General features: G+C 41.5%; 1 protein-coding gene across 1 annotated transcript in view; it reads left to right on the top strand.

Moving 5' to 3' along the window:
- The first annotated feature begins 13385 nt into the window (after positions 1–13385).
- plxdc2b (plexin domain containing 2b) overlaps positions 13386–24349 on the top strand; it is a 110996-nt gene continuing 100032 nt past the window's right edge. Inside the window, exon 1 of the mRNA XM_006795050.3 lies at positions 13386–13910. Within this exon, the coding sequence (XP_006795113.2) occupies positions 13817–13910 (94 nt within the window). The 5' untranslated portion in view covers positions 13386–13816. The remainder of the gene's footprint in view (positions 13911–24349) is intronic.

Here is a 24349-nt window from a genome sequence, read left to right on the forward strand (position 1 = left end):
AAACTGTAAAAAAAAAAAAAAAGACCTAAATTTAAAAGGTAGCTGCTACGTGTCTTTTGTCCTGTTTTCCTCTCCTCATCCCCAACGAATTGCAGCAGATGGCTTTCCCTTGTCTGAGCCTGGTTATGCTGGGAGGTTTGTTCCTGTTTAAAGGGAGTTCGTCTTTCCCACTGTCGCCAAGTGCTTCCCCAAAGGGAGTCGTTTGAATGTTGGGTTTCTCTGTGTTATTGTAGGGTCTTTACCTTACAATAGAAAGCAACTGTTGTGACTTGGTACTATTATAAAGAAACATAATTGAAATTTAACCGACCACAGCTTTGTCTTTCCTGCAAAGATATGAGTAGTCACGATCCTCTCCCCAAAATCGTGGCAAGAAAGTAGATAACGTCACTCATTGTCATGTTAATCTATTCCATTAAAAAGTCTCAAGTATGCAGAGACAGTTAAAAAATATTCTTCTTTTTTTAATTGCTGTAACTCTAAGTCTTAGAACAGGTTGTGAATGGTGATTAAAGGGTTTGTTTTTTTCATGTTGGCAAAAGCAGAACACATCCAGTTGACTGAATTAAAATGCTCTGCTGAACAACATAGCCTCCAAACAGAGTCCCCAGTTCATTACTGATCTTTTTAAATCCTCACGAGCGCAAATAAAATAGTTTGGCCCTGCTTTATTTGCAAATTAAAATCCATTGCAAGTTGTCGTTCTCCGGCTGCTGTGTGTGTGGTGTGAAGTGAATCTCTAACTCTGCATTAACCAACACAGGACAGCTGGATCATAAATATCCAGTTAAACCGGTCCAGTTATAAATCTAATGAGAGCTGCTTTCTTTACGTGTGCCATCATAAATAGTCTTGTCGTATTTGACAGTCATCACTTTGATTTACAAGATCAGGACATGTACAGCGAGCATGCTGAAGAAAGCATGTAGGCAACTTCCCAATTCACTTCAATTCAATTTTATTTATATAGTGCAAGCTGTCATTTACTTCTTGCTAAGAGTCATGTGATATGACCGATCCCACTCTTCTTGCTGTTAAACATGCGGTTACCCTAGCTTAGCGCACTTCCGGGTAACAGATTGTTTAATCTAGCGTGTGGGCATGACTGTAGAAAAGCTTGTCTTTTCAAAAATACTAATAATATAAATGTCAGTGACTTTCTTTAATACCCTCTCATTTATATTGTCATGACTACAGACTTTATAGGCTGACAAAATACTTATTTTTTTCAAGGTTTTATTTTTTAAAGTTTGCATTTTGTAATTTTCTTATGGCAGCTTTTATGAGGAATTTGAACGATGATGTACATACCTCTAAAGCCAGTGCAGTTGTCAGGTATATGTGTTGGTAACCGCAGCCAGAGTACTCTGAGCCTTTGCCCATCAAAACAAACTCCCACCCCTTCATACTGGTTCAAATTATGAGTCTTTAATTTTTAGACTTTATATGACCGCAGTCTCCATTGTCGTTACTGTTTAGTCTTGTTCTCCATCAGCGCAGAGTCTTTGCTGAGTCTGTAGGTGGCTTCTGGGTCAGAGATTTATCAGAGGGCCACAGGATCAATTTCATTCTGTGAGCTGCTCCTCTATTTTTATTGTTTGTGCCATCGCTTTAGACAGCTCACTGCCTTTACTATAGCACACTGTTCTGCCCTTCAGAGCCAAAAAAGCACAACAGGGGTTTGGTCCCCAGTGACTACAGGCTGTTATGTCATGCCGATGCAGAATTTATTTACTCATTGTATTACTTACTAATTTAAAACAGCAAAACAAAAGAAAAGCTAAACATACTGGCTATTTCTTTCAAAATTTTAATCTCTAACTAAAAAGCATTTGTTTAGAAAGGCCAACAGATATTGATCCCTGACTTAATGAAGCAGCAGTCACTCTAACTACCAGACTGAGACTAAATAGTAGAAATGATACAAGATTTAAACATATTGTGAATGCTATGAGACGTTTAGGCATGCCGACAGAAATTATGCCACAGGAATGTTGAATTTCTTTATATAAAAAAATTGAAATTGACTAAAGACACGTATAAGTGGAAACTAATTTAAGAGATGGCCAAAATTATGCTCAGATAATTTGATATCCCTGATTGTACTCTGTGATTTGTGAATGCGACCGAACTCTTGACCCAAAATGATTTCAGAAACTGCATGTAAAAAGCAAGAGCTCCTGAAATTTTTTATATTATTAAACAAAACAAAATCACATATTTTTGCACATTGAACCTTTTCCTTTGCATTAAATTACAGATTTCAATATATTGTACTGTATACAGAAATAAAAAATCCAGTCCATGAACACAGCCTGTCCACGGAGGATATCGAGTGACAGTTAGCCTGCAAACAATAGCTATGGGTTGCCTTTGCTAGAAACTAAAACCAGTTTAACCTTTTTTTTCTTTTTCTTTTTTTTTTTTGCCTGTCCCGTTTGGCTCTTTTGCCATCAGAATTATTGTCTAAAGGCAAAGAAAGATGCCCAACGGATTTACTTTACCAAATGGACCATCCCAGCCTTGCCGTAATGGTCTATTTGATTCACTTTTTATTGTTTATTTTATTTTATTTTCGTTTGCTAAATACGGGACAGATTTGGCTGGGGAAAAGAAAGGGGAGAAAGAAAGAGGGAAAGAACAGTGGGGAAGAGGGACAAGGGCAAAAAACAAAAACCAACAAAATAAGCAGACAAAAAAAGATATATCAATCACCTGTTGAGAAAGAAGGAAGAGAAAACAAGCAGAAGAAAAAAAAGAGCAACATAATAAACAACATCACGATGATCTATGGGAATATAACAGTAAATACTAAATATTAAACATTATTGTGCAGCACGTAAGATCGACAGCGCACAGTGTGCTTTGAGGTAGGAGCCAAAAAAGGGTGTCGTTTGTGTGTGTGAGCACCCATGTGTACACCTGTGAGCATGAGCGTGCTTGTTTTTAAAAGGTTCCTTCATGTAATGATCTGCTAGAGGGTGTGGGGAGCCACAGCCCCGTCCTCCAGGGCATGAAGCAGGTATGGAGGAGATCAAGACTCCCTCAGAACACAAGAGACCAAGGAAGACCAACAGAGAGGCAACTGTGCAACTCTCCCGGAAAGAGCTGAGGAGAGCCCCAGATGAGGGGTCACTCAGCAGCCATGGAGCAGAAGCCAGGGGGGGTTGCAGTGACGTGCCCTGTGAGCTCCGCCGGCAGCCAGCTGTGCCAGAGTGACCGAGCCCCAGGCCGAGAGGCTGAGGGCACCCCACCCCCGAAGTGGCCCGAGCGAGCCCCAGGCTCCAGGCCCTGACAAGCAGCCACCAGGGAGTGAGCCGGGGTGTACCTGGACGCCCACCCCCGGACACCAAGAACCACCAACGCACCGATGTCTGAGGGCGTCTGCCACTGGGAGGGGAAGTGGTGGGGGGAGATAGGCCTCCATACCTTGGAGGGCCTGAGATGTCCCCAGAGAGGTGGCGTCTGATACCCAACCTGACATATAGACACAGACATACAGGCACACACAGATACAAACATCTATTCCCACCCTCATGCTCTCATATACGATTACTCAACACTCACCCAACGTGGAGACAGACATAGAGAGACACTGTACACACAATCACACTCCCCAAGCGTACTCTATACCCCAGGTTTAGGTACCCCTGCCCCCAAACCAGCTTAACCTATTGATCCTTAGCTGTAATTACTTCATAAATCAAAGAGTATCAGTTTTTATTATTAGTCCACATCGGGTGACTTATTTTACAAATAACTAATGAGGTGACAGACTTAATCATGACAGGAAAAAAATGGCTAAATTCATGCTAACTACCGTAGCTGAGAAGAAAAAAAAGCTGCAGAAACACCTCCAAAGATTAATGTATTGATTTTAATGTGCAATATTAACTGTTAGACAGTTTAATCACTTTTCAATCACTAATTTGTGTTAGTCAGTAATTGTAGATAGACTGCTCCAAAGGCAAAGTGCTGTGTTAGCATTTTAACATGTGGCTTCTATAGCCATTATAGTTTACATAAGTAATTGCCCTAATTACTGTTTAATTTTACTCAGTAATTATGCAGAAACTATACAAATTCAGAATTTTGAGTTAAAATGATTTTAAAGTTATGCATTAGATGTATCATTACTGACATTTATATTACTTGCTTTTCCCCAACAAGCCACACAAACGCACCTCCATCTCCCTCTGAATCACAAACATCACCAGCTCAGCCTTTTCACGGCCTCTCCATCAACGTTTATTTGTCTCACTCTGCTGACTTTTGACCTGACATGACAACAATCAATGCCCTACACAAAAACCTTTCCTACTAACATGCCACCACATGCTCGCGCAAACAAATCTGCCTTCTACTTGCCTTGCCTAGCACTCTCATACGAGGGCCTGCTGACAGGGAATGTGCAGCTATACCTTTTTTTTGTCCGGGACAAGCATCTCTCTGGTACTTTCGTTATTTGCGCTTTTCAATAGCGCGCAGGAGAGCTGCTACACACCACCAGCCTTTGTCCTTGTGTTGTTGCTGAAGCAACGTTAGTCAGCTTTTCTCACCGGGGCCATTGTTGTCACACTTTTGCTAATCACCAAGCAGAGTCCAACTAGAGGTCACCGTTTTGTTTGTGTACCTCTCTGCTTCGAGAGGCCTACACAGTGAAAACGTTCCTGCAGAGTTCCTGTGATAGCCTTGGAGGACACTTTCTGTCAAAATACCAGCTAACTTGTGCATCATTTGCATACCTGTTCAGACATTTCTGAGCTCTCTCATCCTGGGCTGTTATCCTAGATTTGTCTCTCACTGCAATTGTGGGCTTGAGGTACCAAGTAACCCTGTCAGGTCAAGGTGAAATTTATCTCTTTCCCTTATAAAGATGGCTCAGAACTGGTTCTCTCGTCCTCTCTGGCTGAGCGCAGAGGAAATTGTCTGTTTCTTCTCAGTAGGAGTGGATGGCGATGAGCCCAGGGAGGCATCCTGACCGTTCATCATTGAGTTTCCAGAAAAACCTCCAGGTCTGCATCCACAGACGGCTGAGGAGAGAACACACTAGCGGGCTTTTTCTGATTGGATCTCTTGTGGTTTAGAAGCACTGAAAGGGTTTAATCTACACTTTAACTGCCTTCTGTGTTGTACAGTAAAGTTTAATTATGACTTGAAAGAGGAGTTTTATGTACCTTGTACAACCGATTACACCGTTATTCTGATATGCAGTAAATGTCGACCTGTCCAGTACATCGATGCATTACTGCTTGCTTAATTAGGTTTCTTTGTACAATATTGAAAAACATGTAACATGTAATAGTTGTACTGCAGCAGGTTATATAAATGCCCTGCAACCCATTTTTTTATATTTATCTTCAGTATTCAGAGGAGCTTGCAACTAACCACACATTTCTCTTTGACTGAGATAGTAAAGACATTTTTCTAAATGTCAGTCTGAACAATCTGATCATTGTGGTTATCATGTTGGTGGGTGGTGGACTGTTCACAGTGACAGGATCAAAAAGTTATTCAGACATCTGACAGCAAACAAGCTTGAAACAGAAAAAATGTCACCGTATTATTACCTAATGGAAAACAAAGTAGCAAAACATTATTGTTGAAATATTTGCACATTTATGGTCACGGAGCAACTCTTTCTTGCTGCAAAACTCCTGATCCATCCCTCCACTAAGGAGCCAGACTATCTCCTAATGTTGGTCTTGAGCAATCATTCTCCAGGCTTTCTGAAGGTCACAGATAACAGTTTTAGTCTTAAAATTGTATTTTTTGTACAAACAAGATTATCTCCAACATGAAAATTTGGCATATTTCACCATAGTGTGCAGTGTGACCTTACAAAATTGAGGAAAATGGACATGTGGTATGGCGTTATGTTTGTGCCACTATTCTGAGCGCATGTAAAAAAAATATTGCAGGTGCAAGTGTTGCATTTTGAGGAGAAATTTATTTTGAGTGAAGAAAAGCTAAATTTGAGTGAACAAAATTCATTGCTGCGTGCAAAAAATGTATTTCAGTGTTTGCTGTTATCCACACACACACACAATAGCAGCTCCTCTCGCTCAGTTTTTGCACGCAATGTGTTGCTCGCGCTCTCAACATTTCTGCCTGTGCGCGCTCAACTTTTTCTGTACACCGTTATATTTGTGCCACAAAACCAGTCAATCACAGACTTGTTTGCAAAAAAAATCTGATTGGCTGTTTTGGTCTCCAATCAGCTCGAAATGACGAAATGCAATATCCCAGAATCCATTTCATCCAAAACTCAAACGAGGCAGTGGCGGAGGAACACAGAGTGGCAGAGTTTGAAATATTACTCTGTCTGGGCCACAAAATAAACTTTTAAGATATTTTCATGCAAGAATGGTGCTGTGTAAACTTCAAATATCTCGATTTATCAAGACATCACATATTTGCATAAGTGCTCTAACGTTTTTGGAGATGCCTGTTACTCACCAGGCGACAGGGTGGTCATTCGGGTTAAACATAATATATAAGACTGAACTGACAAAAAATCACTGACTACACCACCAGGTATTATAGGAAAAACCATAAAGCCTTTGAACTAAAACAAACGCTGTTGTGACAGTGATGTACACTGCCTTGTTGGTATATATGTAATTTGTATCACCTTCATGTTTCCCTCTCACCACATATCCAAACCCATATCATGGCCAGCAGCTTTTACAGCTGTGGCTCCAGCAAACATCAGCTGATACTAGAAAGTAATATTAAATAAATTCTAACAACAGCTTATCAAGTTTGAACGTGCTGCTGTTGTTTAGCGCAACATCCGCTGATTTCCTCTTTCTGGCGCAAATTGGCAAATTTAGCTTTTCTTCGCTCAAAATAAATTTCTCCTCAAAACGCAACACTTGCACCTGCAATTTTTTTTACGTGCGCTCAATTTTTTTTTTTACGTGCGCTCAGAATAGTGGCACAAAAATAACACCATACATGTGGAGAACAAAAGAAGACGTGTGAGTCAAGACTTGCACATAACTCACATCCCTTTATTCATTCTCTTCTTAACTTTTGATTTGGTCTCCAATGTCTTTTGGTAATCACAGATGCGTGCAGCAGCTGGCAGTAAACATTTCTGGTATGTAAAACAATCACACAGAAAAATGCACAACAAAAACCTTCTTATAGAGATAAGTGGAGCTGCAGAATGACGTCATAGTGACTCCTGTTGCAGTGATTACGGTTGCTTTCAAAAGCAGACTTCAACAACCAGCTTATCCACAAAATGCAGTCGCAGCAGTTGATAGTTGAGGCTTTAACCTGTATTGTACAAAAATACAAAATAAAACCATTATTTTTCTTGCTGTCTTTCTTCTGTTAACTTCCACAATGTGGCCTTGACAGCTTCTACTGCACAGAACTCGTAAAGAGAGGAAACGCTATAGGGCAATGATATTATATTTTCTTCACATCACTCCAAATACCGCTGTTCAGTCACGTTGTTTTTTCGGGTATTCTGCCTCTGACATCTCATTCCTGATGAGCCGTACAGTTTGTCAAGTCTAACCAGTCACAGTTCAGATGTTATGATTACCCCGTGAGACCTCACAAGATCACAGTCGTGTGAGATCACAAGCTGTGTGGTCAAATCAGCTTCCTCTGAGGAACTAAAGGTCATTACGTTTGCAGCTAGGCTCTGTAGAAACAGATGATTCATCTCCTCTTTTATTTATGTGACTGCCTGCATTTATGCATAAAGTGTTCTTACAAAGCTGGCTATATGAACTCGCTGCTAGCTTGCAAAGCTATTCAGACTGCAAGCTGGTTTTCCTCACCAGATCCTGATTAATTGATCTGATTGGCTAAAGATAGCCTATGGTTGAGAGATTGATGCTTTATCCAAACACCTGCAAGCTGTTTCCAGGGATAACGTTCATATATTCTTTAAAAAGAGTCCATGTATAACAAACCATGTGACTTGCAGGAGGTGGATCTATCTATCTAATATGCACATGAATTCAGTTAGATTTTTGTTGAATATTGGTCTGGAAAAGGCACTTTTATTGTTTTTTGGCTTTGGTTTAAAAAGAAAAAAAGACAAAAACAACTCGCTAGTGGATGCATGAAAAAAGTGGAAAAAAGCAGCCGCCATGTTTATTTGTGGTCAGATGGATGGAAAGGATGGGAAAGATTGCCATAGTTACCATGCTTAATTTAACACACACAGCTGTGTGACTGTAGAGATGATCTTGCTGATCAGTTGTTTTGACTGAACTGTGGCAGCCATGTTTGTTTTGTGCTTTCTTGTTATGAAGTGCGAAAAGTACAAATTCACCAATGTGTTTTCACAGCCTGGATGTTGACACGGTTGCCCCTGTTTACAAGGTGGACCTAATCACATGACATAAACATGGCTCGAAGCCTCTGCTGCTCAGGTGTAGTTTTGCGGTCCAGCCCTGCTCCCTAACAGAGCAGGAATGGACCGGGATGGGGGGTGACATCACAAGAAGAAGAAAAACAAGCATAAACAGTTTCTTTATTGAACTTTTAAATTGCATTTGTGTGCATTTCCAGGTTTGTTTGTGCCACAGGCGAGGCTGTCTGTCTGATTCATGTGATTATGAGTTTCCTGCTACCCAGGCTCACCACTTCTAAATACGACTGTGCAATAGAGCAAAGCATTTTCAAGTTTCCACTCAAAGCAAAGCGCAATTATTGTGTGCTTTCGGGTCTCCTTAATATTTGCAGCGAGACGGAAAAGGTAATAATAAGCAATGCTCTAATGGAAAGGCCAAAACAGAGCGGCGCTTGTTCTTCTCAGTTTGTTGGTGTCTGACTGCCACACGGCCTCTTTGTTCTCCGCTTTTTTTAAGTGGCCAAACATCATAAATGCCGCAGTGACATACTGCGCTGCAACTCAACATGTGGGGACCGTCTCTAGGCACAAACACTCGCTGGAAAATTCACACTTTCCACCACCCTCAGACCAGCAGCTCTTGATTCCTCCCATTTCACTTCACTGATTTCGTCACAGACGTTTTGATGCTCTTTAAAGTCCCCCTGGAGAGGCAAAGTGTGGTGTGGTGTGCAGCCAAGCAAAAGTTCACTGAGTGACTGTGTCTGATCCTGCTTTATGTCACACTGGAAGGGGTTGGGGGGAGGGGGGGTGGTGGCTGAGGGAGATACTGAAGGAGGATGCTGTGGGAGATTTTCAGAGTGGTCAGCTTGTTTCAGTAGAAGTTGGGGAAGGGGGTGATTACAGCAGCAGAGCTGTGGCTGCTGAGACTCGAGTGCTGTGACGATTAGAGCTGCAGAGCATGTGTGGAGCCTCGGGAGCTAAATCACATGGCATCGTGACACTGGACTGCATCTGATTAAAAGATGTTTTACGGCTTAAATGGCCACACTGCACGTGTCAGCAATAATCTCCTTTTATGAGGGAATACATCACAGGGCAGCGCGTTGTGTATCCCTACCTGGGTGGGATTGTTTGTGTTTGCGCTGCAGTCACTTGATGTAAGCCCCTGCAACTGGAGAAGGGGTGTGTGTTTGAACCAATCGTGCCGGGGGTGATTGGGATTTATGTGAGGAAATGAATGTGACACAATCGTGGACAGGTGCTGTCAGCAGAAATTTATTTGAGTCTTATGATCATAACAATGTCTCCTACAGCTGTTTTAGAGGAAAGTAGAGAAAATGCATGTCAAAACATTCTTCCTCTTTTTTTATCATTTTTTTTGCACATCCCTAAAAGTGAAGTGCTCACACAAATAACAGAACTAAGCTCCCAAAAGTTGATTCTGTTCATCTGGATGTAGAGTTTTCAGTGGGAGAAACGTTTCGTCACTCATCCAAGTGACTTCTTCAGTCTCAGCTGACTGCAGGTTTCCCCAATCTTATAAACAGTACATTTGCATAATGACTGAAACTATCACCGCTGATGAACAACCACTGATCAATGGCCATTGGTACCATTCACAGAGAGTTGGGGAATGGCTGCAATCACAGCATTGTAAGATGGTGAAAGATGTACCCTTAGGCCCCCTCCTCAGTTCAGAGATGGGCTTTCCCTTATCACATAAATGGCCTCCATTTATGTGAAAAGGGATCCTTCAGATCCTTCAAAACTAAGCGTCTGAAGGATCTCTCTACTACAGGACCAGATCAAACAAGTTAAAGTACCAATGCTAAATAATACAACATATTACAAAACACCCCTACTAATAAAAATAGGTCTAATAAAGAAATATCCAGATTAAAACACAAAATTGAAATATAAATAAAGTTGATCATGGTACCCAGATCAAAATGAATTTTTGGCCCAGATGTGCCCCACAGCTGCAGTTTATGGGCCACACTGGCTTCTGCATGTCAGTCACACGCCCACCTAATTTCAGGCCCACACAATACATTGTTCAGCCTGGCTTGCTAATGATTTTGGGCCACGTAAATGGCACATGACAATACATCTGCAACACATTGTATTGTCAAATAGTTTAGTCTCTTTCTTGTACTGTATTGGAGCAACTGTAACCCACATAATTTCCTTAGGGATTAATAAAGTATGCTGATTCTGATTCTGATGACACATGCCATTGCCGTACCGCAGTAATTCCTATTCTTTCAAAACAATTAATACACTAAGACATATATATTAAGATTTCAAATGTTAACTTTATTTCTCTTTATTTCCAAACTAAAGTCCATCAAATACCTTACCTGGATCAGTTTCTTTCTATGCCATTTTCATCACACGCTACTTTTAAGGACATTTCACGTGTTATTTCAGTGCAGTATAGGTTTTTGACATGAATCCAAACAGGTTTGTCCCTATTCTTAAAAGTAATAAAGACACTGAATGAAAAAACTTCACTGACTGCTGTGAGTTAGGCAGTAGTTCACCTCCTACTCCTGACCTTTCCTGGTAGTTTCTCTTGCAGCTTTAACTGTGGATTGCTTAATGTGTCAGGGAAGTAAACTAGAAGATTTTGTGACACTTCACCAGTTTGGCCCAATTAAATATGTCCAGTTAATAACAGTTGTCATCATGACGGTACAGCTGTCAATGGGTTACTTTGATACTGAAGAAGGATTAAAACATGAGATCTGGAGATCTGGAGTTATTGCACGTGTCTCATATTTTTTACTGTTTTCAATCTGTTTCATTTCTTAATTATTTTATAATTGATTATCATGTATTCAGAAATCTTTCTAGAGAAAAGGGGAAAGTGATTATTCTAAGAGAAAAATTGTTTTAGTGCCACAGTAAAATGTATTTAGTGCAGAAACAAATCCCCATCTCATCACTGTTGCACTGTTGGCAGATGTTGCTCTCTATTAATCTAAGTGGACAGGGAGGCTAATCAAGGTAATGACTAATTACTGACAAAGCTATAGAGTTAATTGATATTTATTGGTCTGTTTTTGTTGAAGGGGCCTGAGTTGTGCAAAATATTTGTCCTCTCAGATTTTTACAATTGTTTTCATCTTTTTCTCCACTGAGGTTTGTAGGCACACACACACACACACACAAAAACTTTAAATGTTCGAGATGCTTAAAGCAGCCAAATGCATTATAATGGGGTCCTTTGTGCAAAAGTGTCTTCTTTATATTAAGCTTTTCCGTGACTCTAGGGCAGCTTCTGAATTCCCACAGCGAGTGTCTTAATTGGAACAAGCATGTGGTCCAAGTTATCCTTCCTGCGCAAGAGGAGTGCCAACTAAGCAATGAGAAAAGAACAAGTATAGTGAACAGTCCCGAGAGCAAAGAAAGGTGCTTTGGAAAAAAAGAAAAGAAACCTTCCCTCTCATGAAAGGTTTCCAAGTTCTTGCCCTCAAATGTCTGTTTCTGGGAAAAGCGAAAAACACACAGCCAAGAGAGGGATCATCATCAACGTACGTCTTCTGGTTTCGCATGTCTGGATTCAAATGCTGTGACAATCAGAAAGCAATATTTTTCTATGAATTACATTTAGCTATTACCACAAATCATATGTTTTGGGGGCCGAAGAGCCTGCGGTGAAACAGCTCAGGAAACATATTTAACGTGTTTCTAGCAGCTTGGTGCTTTTACAAGTCGTCCTAATTATATTAGAACTGCTTTTTGACATGTAGATAGAAAATTATAGAGCCTGACTGGTGGAAGATATTATCAGCTGATATATCTGTGGGGAGGAGGGGATTCTGAATATAATGAAGAAAAACATGCTGGTGTTATCATGTAGTTTGAAACATGAAAATCAGAACATTACCTCCCTAAAAATTGGTCCTGCTATTCTGTTTCTGAGACTGTGAGGCTGTAAAATCTGATTTTTCAAATATTCTGGATTTGTGATTTTATTCCTGTTTACCTTTTACACAGCAATTCAGTGCATCCATCCACCCATTTGGGTATTTATATGGATACTGATCCCAAATGCAGCAGTATTATCAGAGACACCAGACCAGTGACGTTCCAACCTCCCTCTCCCCGGCCAAAGCTGAGGGGCTGGGGGACACTGCCGAAGCCAGTATACAGATATGACTTCTTTAGCGTGTCCTGGGTCTCCTCCTAGCAGGAAATGCCAAGGTGACCGAGAGGCAACCTAGTCAGATGCTCAAACCACCTAATCCAGTTCTTTATTACGTGGAGAATTAATGGCTCTACTATCAGCTCCTCCCAAATGGGTGGGCTAATGATCCTACAACCAAGCTCCTCGTTCTACTTTACTAAAAATTAAAATCAGTGCATTTTGATTTTTGTTTGTAGTATTTTGCAACTTTGTTTACCGGAGATTTAATACGGAATTTTACCTCTAGAGCTAAGATCTAACTGATGCTTAAGGTTAATTAAGTGTAATTAAGTAACATCACTTTGGAGTTAACGCATAGCTCATTTTATTTATCAGTTATGGTTTCAAAGGTTTTCCACATATTTAGTCACAGGAAATGATAATGTGCATTTAAACAGAAAAAGTCAGGTTTCATGTATTTTCACCATCAGTGAAGAAGTAAGCTATTTCCAATAGAACAAAAGTATTAATGTTATGTATCTGAAGAGGGCGCTCTCACAGTTCAATCACCTGAGTCTAGGGGAAAGGTGAGCGATGGGACAGAAGTGGAGTCTACAAATCATTCTTAATTGAAAGAAATGCACGAGGAGGAAAAGAAGTAAGACGGACACTAAAAATAGAGCCAGTCTGTACTTCTGTACAGCCAAAGTCTGCTGTGTCTATTGCTCCATCTTTCATAAAAACAAGCCCTTCTGAGTGAAAGTCCCTTTTGTCCACCGGGGAGCCTTCAAATGCGTCATCCTGAACCTCCAAAGTATTTCTGCTCGCAATATTTTCCCACATCACTCAGATACCTGCCTGTGTCCGCGACAGCTCGTTGGGTTTGCCTCCCCAGCTTCTCCTGCACACGCGGAGCATCAAACAGAAGAAGAAGGGTCATTGGCTCTGAGGAGTTGATGACGGCGAGAGCGCACTCTTCTCCAGGAGCGCATTTTTAGCCTTTATTTGTCTGACTAACGCTCTGCATCTCCGTCCTGTGGGATGACATTACAGTGCAAGGACTGAGATTCGCATTTATGCGGTCACTTTGTTTGCTGATATTTATTTTTGCTTAATTTTGGAGGCGGAGAGCGCGTTTACTGTCCAGGAGCGCGCGGCGTGGCACACGCTGGAACAAAAAAACAGCTCAGTGCAGCGCAGGCAGGTTTCCCTTTTAAAAGCAGCAGGACAGGCAGGAGAGTTACGGAGTCTTCTCGGGGGAGCGGTGTCTGTGCGTGACAGAGACGGACTCTAAAAGAAGACGAAGAAGAAGAAAAAAATCGGGATACTGAGAAGAAATCGGCAGCGGGAACTTGGATATGGCGCCTGTGAAGACGTTCGACCTTTTTGTTGGAGTTGTTTTAGTTTTGCAGTGTGTGTGGAATGTGCAAGCCGAGATCACAACCAGTAACGGTAAGGAGACCGCGTTAGCCATCAGGCATTAACCTGCTAGGACCGAGTTGTGCCTTAAAGAGTCAAGTTCATGCATAAGTCTCCTCTGCAAAGCGTGCAGGAGAAATGATGCAGACACAGGTGGACTGCTGGTTAGCCTCTGCATGAGATTGTTTTACGCGCAGAATTCATTGTTTGCTGCTACAGAGATCCACTTGTGTGTTGTTTTTTTTTTTTTAAAAAAAGAGTGGACAACCATCTGTCTCCTTTTTATTTTAAGAATTCATTAGCCTAAAGAAGGCTGTCATGACCCACTAACTTACTCTCTTTCGAGTAGATCAAAGACTTGATTTGATGCTAATTATCATAATTTCCCAACTACTACAAGGTTCACTTAATTGCTTTGCTTTTCCTGCATGTTCTTATGCACTGCCTCCGAGCTCGGCTAATTTTTCGTGTTTTCGCACTAATTCAGCTTGTGCAGAAGCACAACAAGCTTCCTCTTCCTTGTTCTACCCACTCTGACATGTAAGGTGGAAGTGTCAACCATGTGCAACTTTTCACAGTTCTTACTTTTATTTAAGGTTCAGGTTGGATACCTAGATGTTCGTCCTGTTGATGTCCTTGATTGTAAGACAATCATACTGGAGAATCAGGATTCCTGTGCAAACAATATCCCTACTGTAGTCCACCTGAACCCCCCCCCCCCCCCCCCCCCCCAACACACACACACACACACACACACACACACACACGCACATCTGTAATCTCAGCCCGTCCCACGTCAATTTGCCCTCAGTGGGAGAAGTTCGTGCCAGCATCGGTTCTGTTCGCGCTGGCCAGCTCGTGTTTCCCAGGGCTTTTTTATTGCTGGCAGCAGATCTTCATCACGTATCAGATAGTGGTTAGAGAAATGTTCGACTGCTGACAGTGACTGTAAATTCAACTCGCATGTGTGTGTGTGAGTGCAGACCACAGGGCTGTTTGGCCCTGTTTGGGAGAGAGAGAGCGATGCTATCAGCTGCGTGTGTGGTGGTTTGCACAGGGGCATGCACGTGCTGCTCGTGTTTTTTACACTCTCACACAGTCTCATTTACGAATCCTGCCACACTCCAGGCTCAGAGCTTAGATTAAATTGTCGGCTCATTTCCTTCGCCTGGTATTAAAGCTTGTTTTAGAGGTAGACAGATTACAGGAATGCCCACCAAACCAGCGCTACACTCGGAGTCCTTCATCAGTCCATCTCCTGCTTGAGCTGGATGCAGCAAAACTGTATGTGGGACGGTATTTTTAGATATCTGGGTGAGGTGCTTCCCTCGCCGTGGGCTGACCTCAAATCCGCTGGAAGGAGCAACCCCTGCCCTTCTTTAGATAGGCCTGTATTAACAGAGTGCAGGTGGACTCTTCCACTCTCTGTAGGTCCTCTGGGATGATATAATGCACCATTCACTTGTAGAAAAGCTCGCAGGCCCTCTGAAAGTGGCTCAGCAACTGCACTAGAAGCTGAGATCACAGCAATGGTGGAAACATTCCCGTCTTCTTTATTAGTTAGATGAGTTGTGGAACACATCTGGGCGAAATTACACAACATCCTGTGAGTGCATTAGGGTTTGTTTTTTTTAAAGCTTTCAGTCTGTGGCTCTGTATGTTGGATGTTCACCCAGAGATACACTCAACAGGGACACTCTCAGAAAATTGACGCTGATTTTGGGGTTAATTTTCATTCTGCTGCTTTTCTCCGAGTGGAAAAAGAGATGTTCCACTAGAGCCTGGAGAGTATCTGCATGTGCGATAGGGGAATAAGAAGGAGAGCGTGAGAGAGAGTCTTGACTCATGTAATGATGTGGTCTGATTTAAAAGCCTTTGCTGAAGGCTGTTAATGTGCTAAGATTGCGGTTGTGTGTGGAATTTAATTTCGTTGTGGATGCTGGGACTGGGGTTTCTTCACGGGCTGGAAGAGGCTGATAGAGGGTTAAAAAGCTTACAGGCTGCAGCGACTGTGGACGTCTCCAGCTCCAACATGACGCTCCTCATTCATCACGCTGCCAGCAGCTGCCTTTGCTGTCCTACAGGCGCACACTCAGAGGCACATTAAAATGAGAGCTGTGAAGAAAAATGCATGCTGGCCATCAAAGAGTTTCATGCCTTGGTTTTATTCTTGTGGGTAAAATACCTAGCTATGTTCCTAGCTAACAAACCGCATATCAAAGCTTTTATTGACGACCTCTGTGTCCAGAGTCACATGTTTCTTTCTCTCTGTCTCAGACACAAAACAGAGATTACAAGTTTGAACATGCGAGATCTCAGGCACATCAGGTGCTTTAAAATCCACCTGTTCTAAGTCCTTTTCCTTTTCTGTGCATAAACAGAGGTGAAGAAAAAACCTTTAATTCTGGGCTCAGGAGGGAAAGTTGGAGTATCAACAGTATAAACAAAGTCCAGTGGAAGCAGAATAAAGCTGAAACTTTGGAGATAAAATGATGACAGATGAGCCTTCTCTTATTTATTCCAGTATCCGGTCGTTAAGTGATGACGTGACGAATCCTACTTCCGGGCCTAAAGTAGTCTGAGTTTAATATGGCTTTTGTGTTGTTAACATGTTTAATGTTATGTATTTTCTTCTGTTTAATCTCAAAAAGCTCCTAAAACAGTCAGTGATCACCGTTGACCTCCCTCGGTTTTTATTACCGCTAATCATTTATTTAAGCTCAGTTTTTAAAACCTTAGGATGTAACTACAGCCCAGCCCATGCAGCAGTATATGAATGACTAACCTCGTATTGTGGATGGATTATCTCAGTTGTTCTCCTGGCTGAAGTTTGGTCCTTTTACAGCATCCTGCCATGCGATTACATTTGTTCCCAACCTCGAGAACACTCACGTTAACTTTTATCAAGTGGAAAAAAAGTTAGCTTATTTATATTATGCTAACATAGCTGTGTCGCTAGCGGTCACGTAGCACATCATTGTATACCAGCTAGCCAAACTTCAGTAACCCTACAAACGTCACTGCTGTTTAGTTTTCTGTCTTCATTTATGTTGGAAGTGATAACAGAGCTGTACATTTTAATTTGTTTCCAAAACCCCGCAGTCAGGACATGCTATATTGTATTTAGATAGAAGCTAGCGAGCTAACTTCCTGCTAACTTCTAACTCTGTTAAATGTCATAAATTCCGTTTTCATGGATGCCTGGATGTTAAACTCAATTGTTACACCTGGTAGAGCAGAACGCTGATCATTTTATTAAAGATGAAAGACTTTAGACAGTTTTTCAACTCTCAGTAATGCCATAGTGATCGTTTGATATATGGACCTGCAACGGAGTTTAGGCTCAGACACGGCTAGTGTCGTCAGACTTAACGACCGGATAGGAATTTAGTCAAAGTCATCAGAGGTATATGCACAAAACTCTCCTTGATGCCATTACACTGTGGGTCAGGTCACCTCTAACATGTTATATACGGATGCTTTTTAGGACCCTGTGGCATCACAATTGCACATGCTACTGTTAACAGAGGATTTATACTACTGTGTTAAATCTGCGCTGTAGGCTATGTCATAAACACAGACCCCTTTGAAACCTTACGATGTGAGCTGTGCCACGATGCACACCACAGTGGAAATGTACTGTAGGTGATTGGCATGGTCAGTGCTGTCAGTTCCTTCCGTGCATATCCAACTTATTTTTTTGCCACAGGTTTTAAATTCACCAGTAAGAAAATAACATCGCCTCAATATGAAGACTCACATTTCTCAGCAGATTGCTGGAGGGAGATTGCTGAAACTATTGGAATATAACTGCCTTGAGGCGACTGTTGTTGTGATTTGACGCTATGTAAATAAAACTGAATTGAGTTAAGTTGAACTGAATATGGAGGAATATACAAAGAAGTGAAAAATTGAAGAACTCTGAAAAAAAAAGAACATTGACTAAAACAAAAATGAAGGGCCCAGGAGGGAAAAACAAACAAACAGAAAAAAATACCCCAAAGGATTTTCTTTATTTCTGTTGTGACTGGTACCACATGAAACACTAGGACATGACCACAAGGTAATTAACAGCACGCACAAGCATGAATGCTTAGGGTAAAGATTCACCACAGCCCAGGTCCAAATTGGTACAAAGATGCAAAGCAGGTTTAATGTTGAGAAGGATGAACATTCATATTTTGAATTTATTTAATTTATTTCATCACCCCAATCTTTTTCTGAGCCTAATCAAGAAGTTTTTCGCCCCTAAACCAGACGCTAATTAAACTGGAAGCAAAGACTTAGCTAAAATGACAACAGTGTGTAAAAGCGGTGTTGCTGTGGCCACAATCTTGTGACAGATTGTCATTATTTGATGCCTGTGGCCACTACTAAGTTGCGTCTTACAACACTAGTAATGCAAATTCCTTTGCATTTGCAGTGTTGCTACATTTCCCTCTTCTCTTCGTCATGCTTCGGAGGTGATTCCCAACACAAACTGCCTGCTGATTCAAAGCAGGAGATTCCAGCTCGGTCTTCTTTAGTTGTTCTCCTTCTTTAAGCCTCCTCGGAATCTCACCCCCACCATTTCTCCCTTTTTCTGACATTGCACATTTCAGAACGGACAGAATGAGCTAGCTTCTTTACTGGCCCCACTGAATGACCTGCTGAAAGGAGCTGCCATGAATGGATGAAGGGGGTGGGGGTGGTCTGAGGGGGTGACAGACAGGGAGGGGCGGCGACAGCGGCTGGGTTTATTGTGCTGCCCTCTATGTGGCAACAGCGGGCCATGGCATATCGTCCCACCCACCCCCGCTTAGTAGCATCCAACAGCAGCACCAGGTTCTTGCATTAGTCACGCCTGACCCTTGTCGCTCAGCCCTCCGCCTCTTTTAGTCCGAGGAGAAGCTCACGCTGATGGCTTTAGAGGGCTGGAGAGCCACACGGAGTTCAATAGGCTCAGAAACAAAAAGCAAAGAGGCCACTAGTTAATGAAGCCCAGTGCAGTTAAGCTACTCTTTAAGCTTTTTTCTTATTGGTTCAAAAGTTCCTTTACATCCAGTTGTTTAAACATGCTGCCTGAGTTATCGCATAGTTTTAATGATTACTGCTAGGCAAGAATCATGTCTGTAAAGTAAGCTTGAAACGGTCAGATGGAGGACCAGGAGATTTGTGATGTTTGAAGCTATGCAAATTTGGATGTCAGTGAACGATGACAAGCATTTTCCAATCATCAGAAACATCCCCTCTCTGCAGATGATTGCAGCCAGTAGACCACAGTAAGGCTGTTATCTGCTCCTCCCTTAGACTCAGCTGAGGGACGCTACCATGTAAGAAATAGATCATAAGCAGAGGAGTGGAACAAGCTCAATAGTTTTGATTTTGGGTAGGAGGAGTTGTGTTTTGCATTGGGGAACATTTGAGAGGATAACCGAGAAAGGGCGGAGGCCTAGAAAACAGGCACTTGCCCATCTTTTCTGTCCGTCATGGTGAAAGAAGAGACAATAACAGCACAACAATATCAAAATATGGGACTCTAAAGTGTAGTGAGTGATGCTTAATAGCTGAGATTATAGGAAGGAAAAATAAAGGGTAGCAATAAAAGAAAACAGTTCCCCTGGGCACTCTTCTGCAGTTACATATTGTCAAACTAATGTTCTGCTCAGACGTCCAACAATCATTTACAAGTGACTAAGTGTTTGCATGCCTCATTTGCTTCTGGATCAGTTTATTTTCCCAAAAATCTAAACATGCTGCAGTCCATGCACCAAATTTCTGAGAGGAAGAAGTTTGGATATGATAAAAGACAAAGTGCAACAGGAACAGAATGAATCACGGCGTGATTGGAAACTTTAGAGATGAAAAGTTGTGGAAAAAAGTCTTTTCTTATTCATAAGACATAAAATATTGATGTTTTGTTAAATTTGTCACATTTAAATGCACACTGGCTGGGTGAGTTTTGTATATTTATACAGTACATGTAGAGTCATTGCAAACTCAACTCTTATCGGGCCTTAAGCCAGACGTTTTCTGTATTTAAACCTAAATAAGCTTCTAGGGAAAGAGAAAAGTAAGAGCAAAGCACCCAGGGAGACATGGACCAACCTTTTGGCTCAGAAACTGTGACTTAAGCTACTCTTCTTCCAGCTGAGGATCATGCAAGAGATGTAATTTGGTGGCATGCAAAGAAGCATACATGTTATATTTTCCTGAGGTCAGCCCACTGTCTTTGGTTTTGTTGTGTTTCTGCATCCAGTTCAAGATCCATGGTGGTCATGGAGTGAATTCAAGGATATATATATATATATATATATATATATATATATATATATATATATATATATATATATATATATATATATATATATATGGTGTTCTAGGAATACCGCTACAGAAAGTTAAAAACACTGATTTCATTCCTCCTCATAAAAGCTTCACTAGTGCCGGTTTCATCTGGCTGTTCTGCTGTTAATTGACTGCAGATTGGAAAAATTAACCCCAGCAATGACTCCTGATGTTTTTGTAATGATAGTGGAAGGAAATGTGTATCAATTCACAGTTGCTTTGCAGATTTTCCAGTAATTTGGATGTAGCATTGACAAAGGATCAAACATATGTTAACCTGACCGAGTTTGTATCGACAGTCTACAGATTATTATACAGTATTTAGTGGGTGGATATAAAAACTCCAATCTTCTGTCATTGTTATAGAATTTATATGAAGGGTTTTCTATTCATTGCACATTATAACAACCAATGATGTCACTTTTTGACCAAGGCGTGAAGGTGTAGCATTTGCAACAGTTGACTGTCCTCTGTACAGACCTGCACACTACTCCATCCAGGATCTCAGCCAGACTTTCCATTTCTTCTGTTTTTGGCCTTTCCAGGACAAAATGCCTGGCTTATAAACAGTACTTAAACTGTCAGTTTCAGTCTATGTTTATTTTGGTGCTAGACCATGTGAGAATTGGAGTTCATGGAAGATTTGCTGTTTGCTTTAGTGTCTGTTGTAAGCGTGTGTGCCTCCCTGAGTGTCTGTGACTAAGATTGAAAATATCTGCAGCTTTTTTTATGTTTTAACAACTGTTTTATTAACATGTCCCAAGCTTTAGGGTACTTTTAAATAGGAAGGGAGCCCCGCGTTCTTTCCACACACCAGCAGGTGAAAGACAAACAGAATGACAACGTGTTTTCCACTTTCAGTCTGAAGTATTAAAACTATCCCAGCAATATTTTAGAGATGATGAAATCTGCCTGTTTGTTCCTGCTGATGGCTAACTTGCTATTATTGGATCGCATCAGTATTGGAACTTAGAAGTAACAACATCATGTGTTGGGTTCTACTTTGGTTCACAACGCGACTACACTGATATCGAAACTGATATATAGTCCAGCCTGTCTACGTGTGTTTTGTGGAGAAGACCACTTCCCCCAGCGAGGGCTTCAGGTACATAGTATTGGACCTATTGTTTCAGGCTATCTATTACCTATATATAGTATGACCTTGGCTTGCATTGCTAACAAAATGCAGTTGTAGTTCTGTTGGTTCAAAACAATTATGACCTCCAGCTTGCATTGGGGCGGTTTGCAGTTGAGTGTGAAGAGTCTGGGATCAGAATAAGACCCTCCTGTTCTGAGGCCATGGTTCTCAGCTGGTATCCACGCTTGGTTGGGAATGAGTTGCTACCCCAAGTTATGGACTTTAAGTATTTCGGAGTCTTGTTTATGAGTGAGAAAATGAGAGAGATGAGCATGATAGTGAAGCTTTCGATTTACTGGTTGATCTATGCTTCTACCCTCACCTACAGCCACGAGAGGAGGGTAGTGACTGAAACAATGAGATTGCAAGCAACAGAAATGACCTTCCTCTGGAAGTTGTCCAGGAAGAGTAGAGTCCCCACTCCTCACACTGAAATTGGCCATGTGCGGTTGTTCTGGCACCTGACCTGGATGACTCCTAGGCACCTTGTAGTTGTTGTTTTTTGAGTATGTCACACTGGGAAAAGACCCCAGAGCAGACCTGGGACATGCTTGAGAGATTACGTCTTTCGGCTGGCTTGGGAATGCCTCGATCAAGGCAGAGGAGGTGGCGGGGTGTGGGAAGGCTAAATTGCTGGTCCCTTGACCTGAGCCTGAATGCAGCAGAAGATGGATGGATGGATCACGTAGGTTGTGAACTGGAGTAGGACTGTTGGGACTGTACTATCCCTTTTATTCCAACCATGAAACAAGAACAGGTATAAAAGTTTTGTAATTTTTTTGTATGTTTGTGTTATCCTGGAAAACAGCTGGCTGACAGTTTTTGGAGGCTGCTCAAAGCCTTCCCTCGATCGCCTTCTGGTTTATGTCCCGGTAAATTATGTATGAGTGGACTGTCAAACTGCAAAAATTCAATCTTCTTGTGTTTTGTCAACTAAAAGTAATGTGTGGTCTCGATAAACCTTGAAAAATAAAATGAGTCCCATACTGCCTCTTGAAAAGCTGAATGTTTTTCTATCTTGGAGGAGGTGCTCTTGATTCATGCAAACGAGCTGCAGTTGCCTCCCAGGACTGCGTACACCTGGCATACCGCCACACGACCCACCTATTGAAACTACACTGATAATTCTGATTAATTAGATGAGATGGACTGACTCCAAAACTCTTTTCTCCTCTTTACTGTAGACTCGGTTTCTTCTTGTGAAATAGATCGTGACAGAAAATATCAATGTACAAAACAAATATAATTATGAATGAATTCCACAAAACATCCAATGCAACATATTTTATGTTGACGCCCCTTTGCAAACGTGCATGTTGCCTTTGAAGTAAATCTCTCCCATGTTAATACATTCACTGCACAGTGTTGCCCCTTTGTTTTTAGTTTTGCGTTTTTGCAAAGGTTTACTGGATCTTTTTTTTTCCTTCACTTTGAGGTCTTCGAGGGGTTTAGCCTGATACAGGCCAGCAAGTCGCTGGTATTTAAAGTCAGGTTTTGAGTGCTGAATTTTATGTGTAGCATAACATAAAATGGCCGGCTGGTTGTCAGTCAGCTGTGGGGTCTGTAACAGGAGTCCTGTTATATAAAACCTCATATAACATCCTGAAGATGTAATGATGGGAAACACAGATGCAGTGATTTCATGCTTGACACTTTATGGCAATATGTCTTTTTATTTGTGTCTAATGGGAGTAATTGCAGAAATTAATTGCAGGTGTTACAGAATCATGAAATCTAATTTCCCCTTCAAAAAAACATATCAGCTTATATCTTTACTCTATTTGTATACTGTAGCATCGTGACCTCTCTGGGCCTTTTTTCCCCAATACATAAAAAACCCTACCAGTGCTCATAGTATAACCTAGCTGTGTAAAATAAGAAAACTGTATGCATCCTGTATGCACTGAAATGATGAACAGAATGCAAAGATATGATGCACTCAATAAGGAAGGTTGAAAGCAGCAGCTCTCCAAAGGGGGAACAAAGCATTGCATGCATTGCTATCATGAAGGAGAGAAGAGAGTGTGATGTTTCAGGCGGTCCAGGCATGCTGAAAGAAGATAAGGTGTCAACCCAGCCGAGCAGCCTGTCACACCACCCTGCGGCGGGCTTCATATCCTCCACCCAACAGGAGCGGTGGTTTAGCTTTGTCCCACTCAAGCAAGTGTCACTCACGGGGTTCATGGCATGCTGCTACATGCCTTCGCCTCGCTCAGTGTGCATGTGTCTGTTAGTCCTTAAGCAACAGTTTTTTCACTGTTGTTTTGTTGCTTTCTTTATTTTGCAAGAAGCAAAACCTTTCTCACACACAAACACACACAAAAACCTGCACTTGGTTGGCTTGATTTACAGATTTAATCTTGTAAACTTAACTAGGTTTCAAGGACTGGTGGAAACTTTCCAGTATTTTGTTAAAATAAAAACTAGCTTCAGTTTGGTTCAGTGGCACCAGTGTTTTTTAATCTTCAAATTAACCTCTTACTAAAATCATCTAGTAACATCATGTTCTTCAATTAGATCCGCCCTTGAATTGAAATGGTAGTCAGAGGGTTTGGAAGGAGGTGTCGTTCTTCATATTTATGAAAACATCCATTGAGCCGGCATAGGGCGAGAGGCGAGGTGCACCCTGGACAGGTCGCCAGTCGGTTGCAGGGATAACAATCTTTAAAAGCAAAAGTCCAAAAAACATGCCCTTGTTAGCATATATATTATCACTAGTTTACTACTTAGAGTAGTGATCAAGTGGTACCATGGTAATAATGATCAGTCATGTGTGCAGTGCTTTACTTTAGTAACAGCAGATTTTTCAGGAATGCACTCTTATAACTGACCACTGCACTAAATTCAGCAATCACACTAAAGTTATTAATCAATTGCTAGAAAAGCTGTGGCCACATTTTTCTGTGAAGTGCAGTTTGGGATGGTTTTAAGCTTTACTCCCATATTTGTTGTCATACCTAAACATTAACAGAAAGAGCTTGCGTGGATGGGCTGTAGCTATCTGCTT

Source organism: Neolamprologus brichardi, chromosome 9, assembly GCF_056152115.1.
Source record: "Neolamprologus brichardi isolate AB-2024 chromosome 9, ASM5615211v1, whole genome shotgun sequence".
Lineage (NCBI taxonomy): Eukaryota > Metazoa > Chordata > Actinopteri > Cichliformes > Cichlidae > Neolamprologus > Neolamprologus brichardi.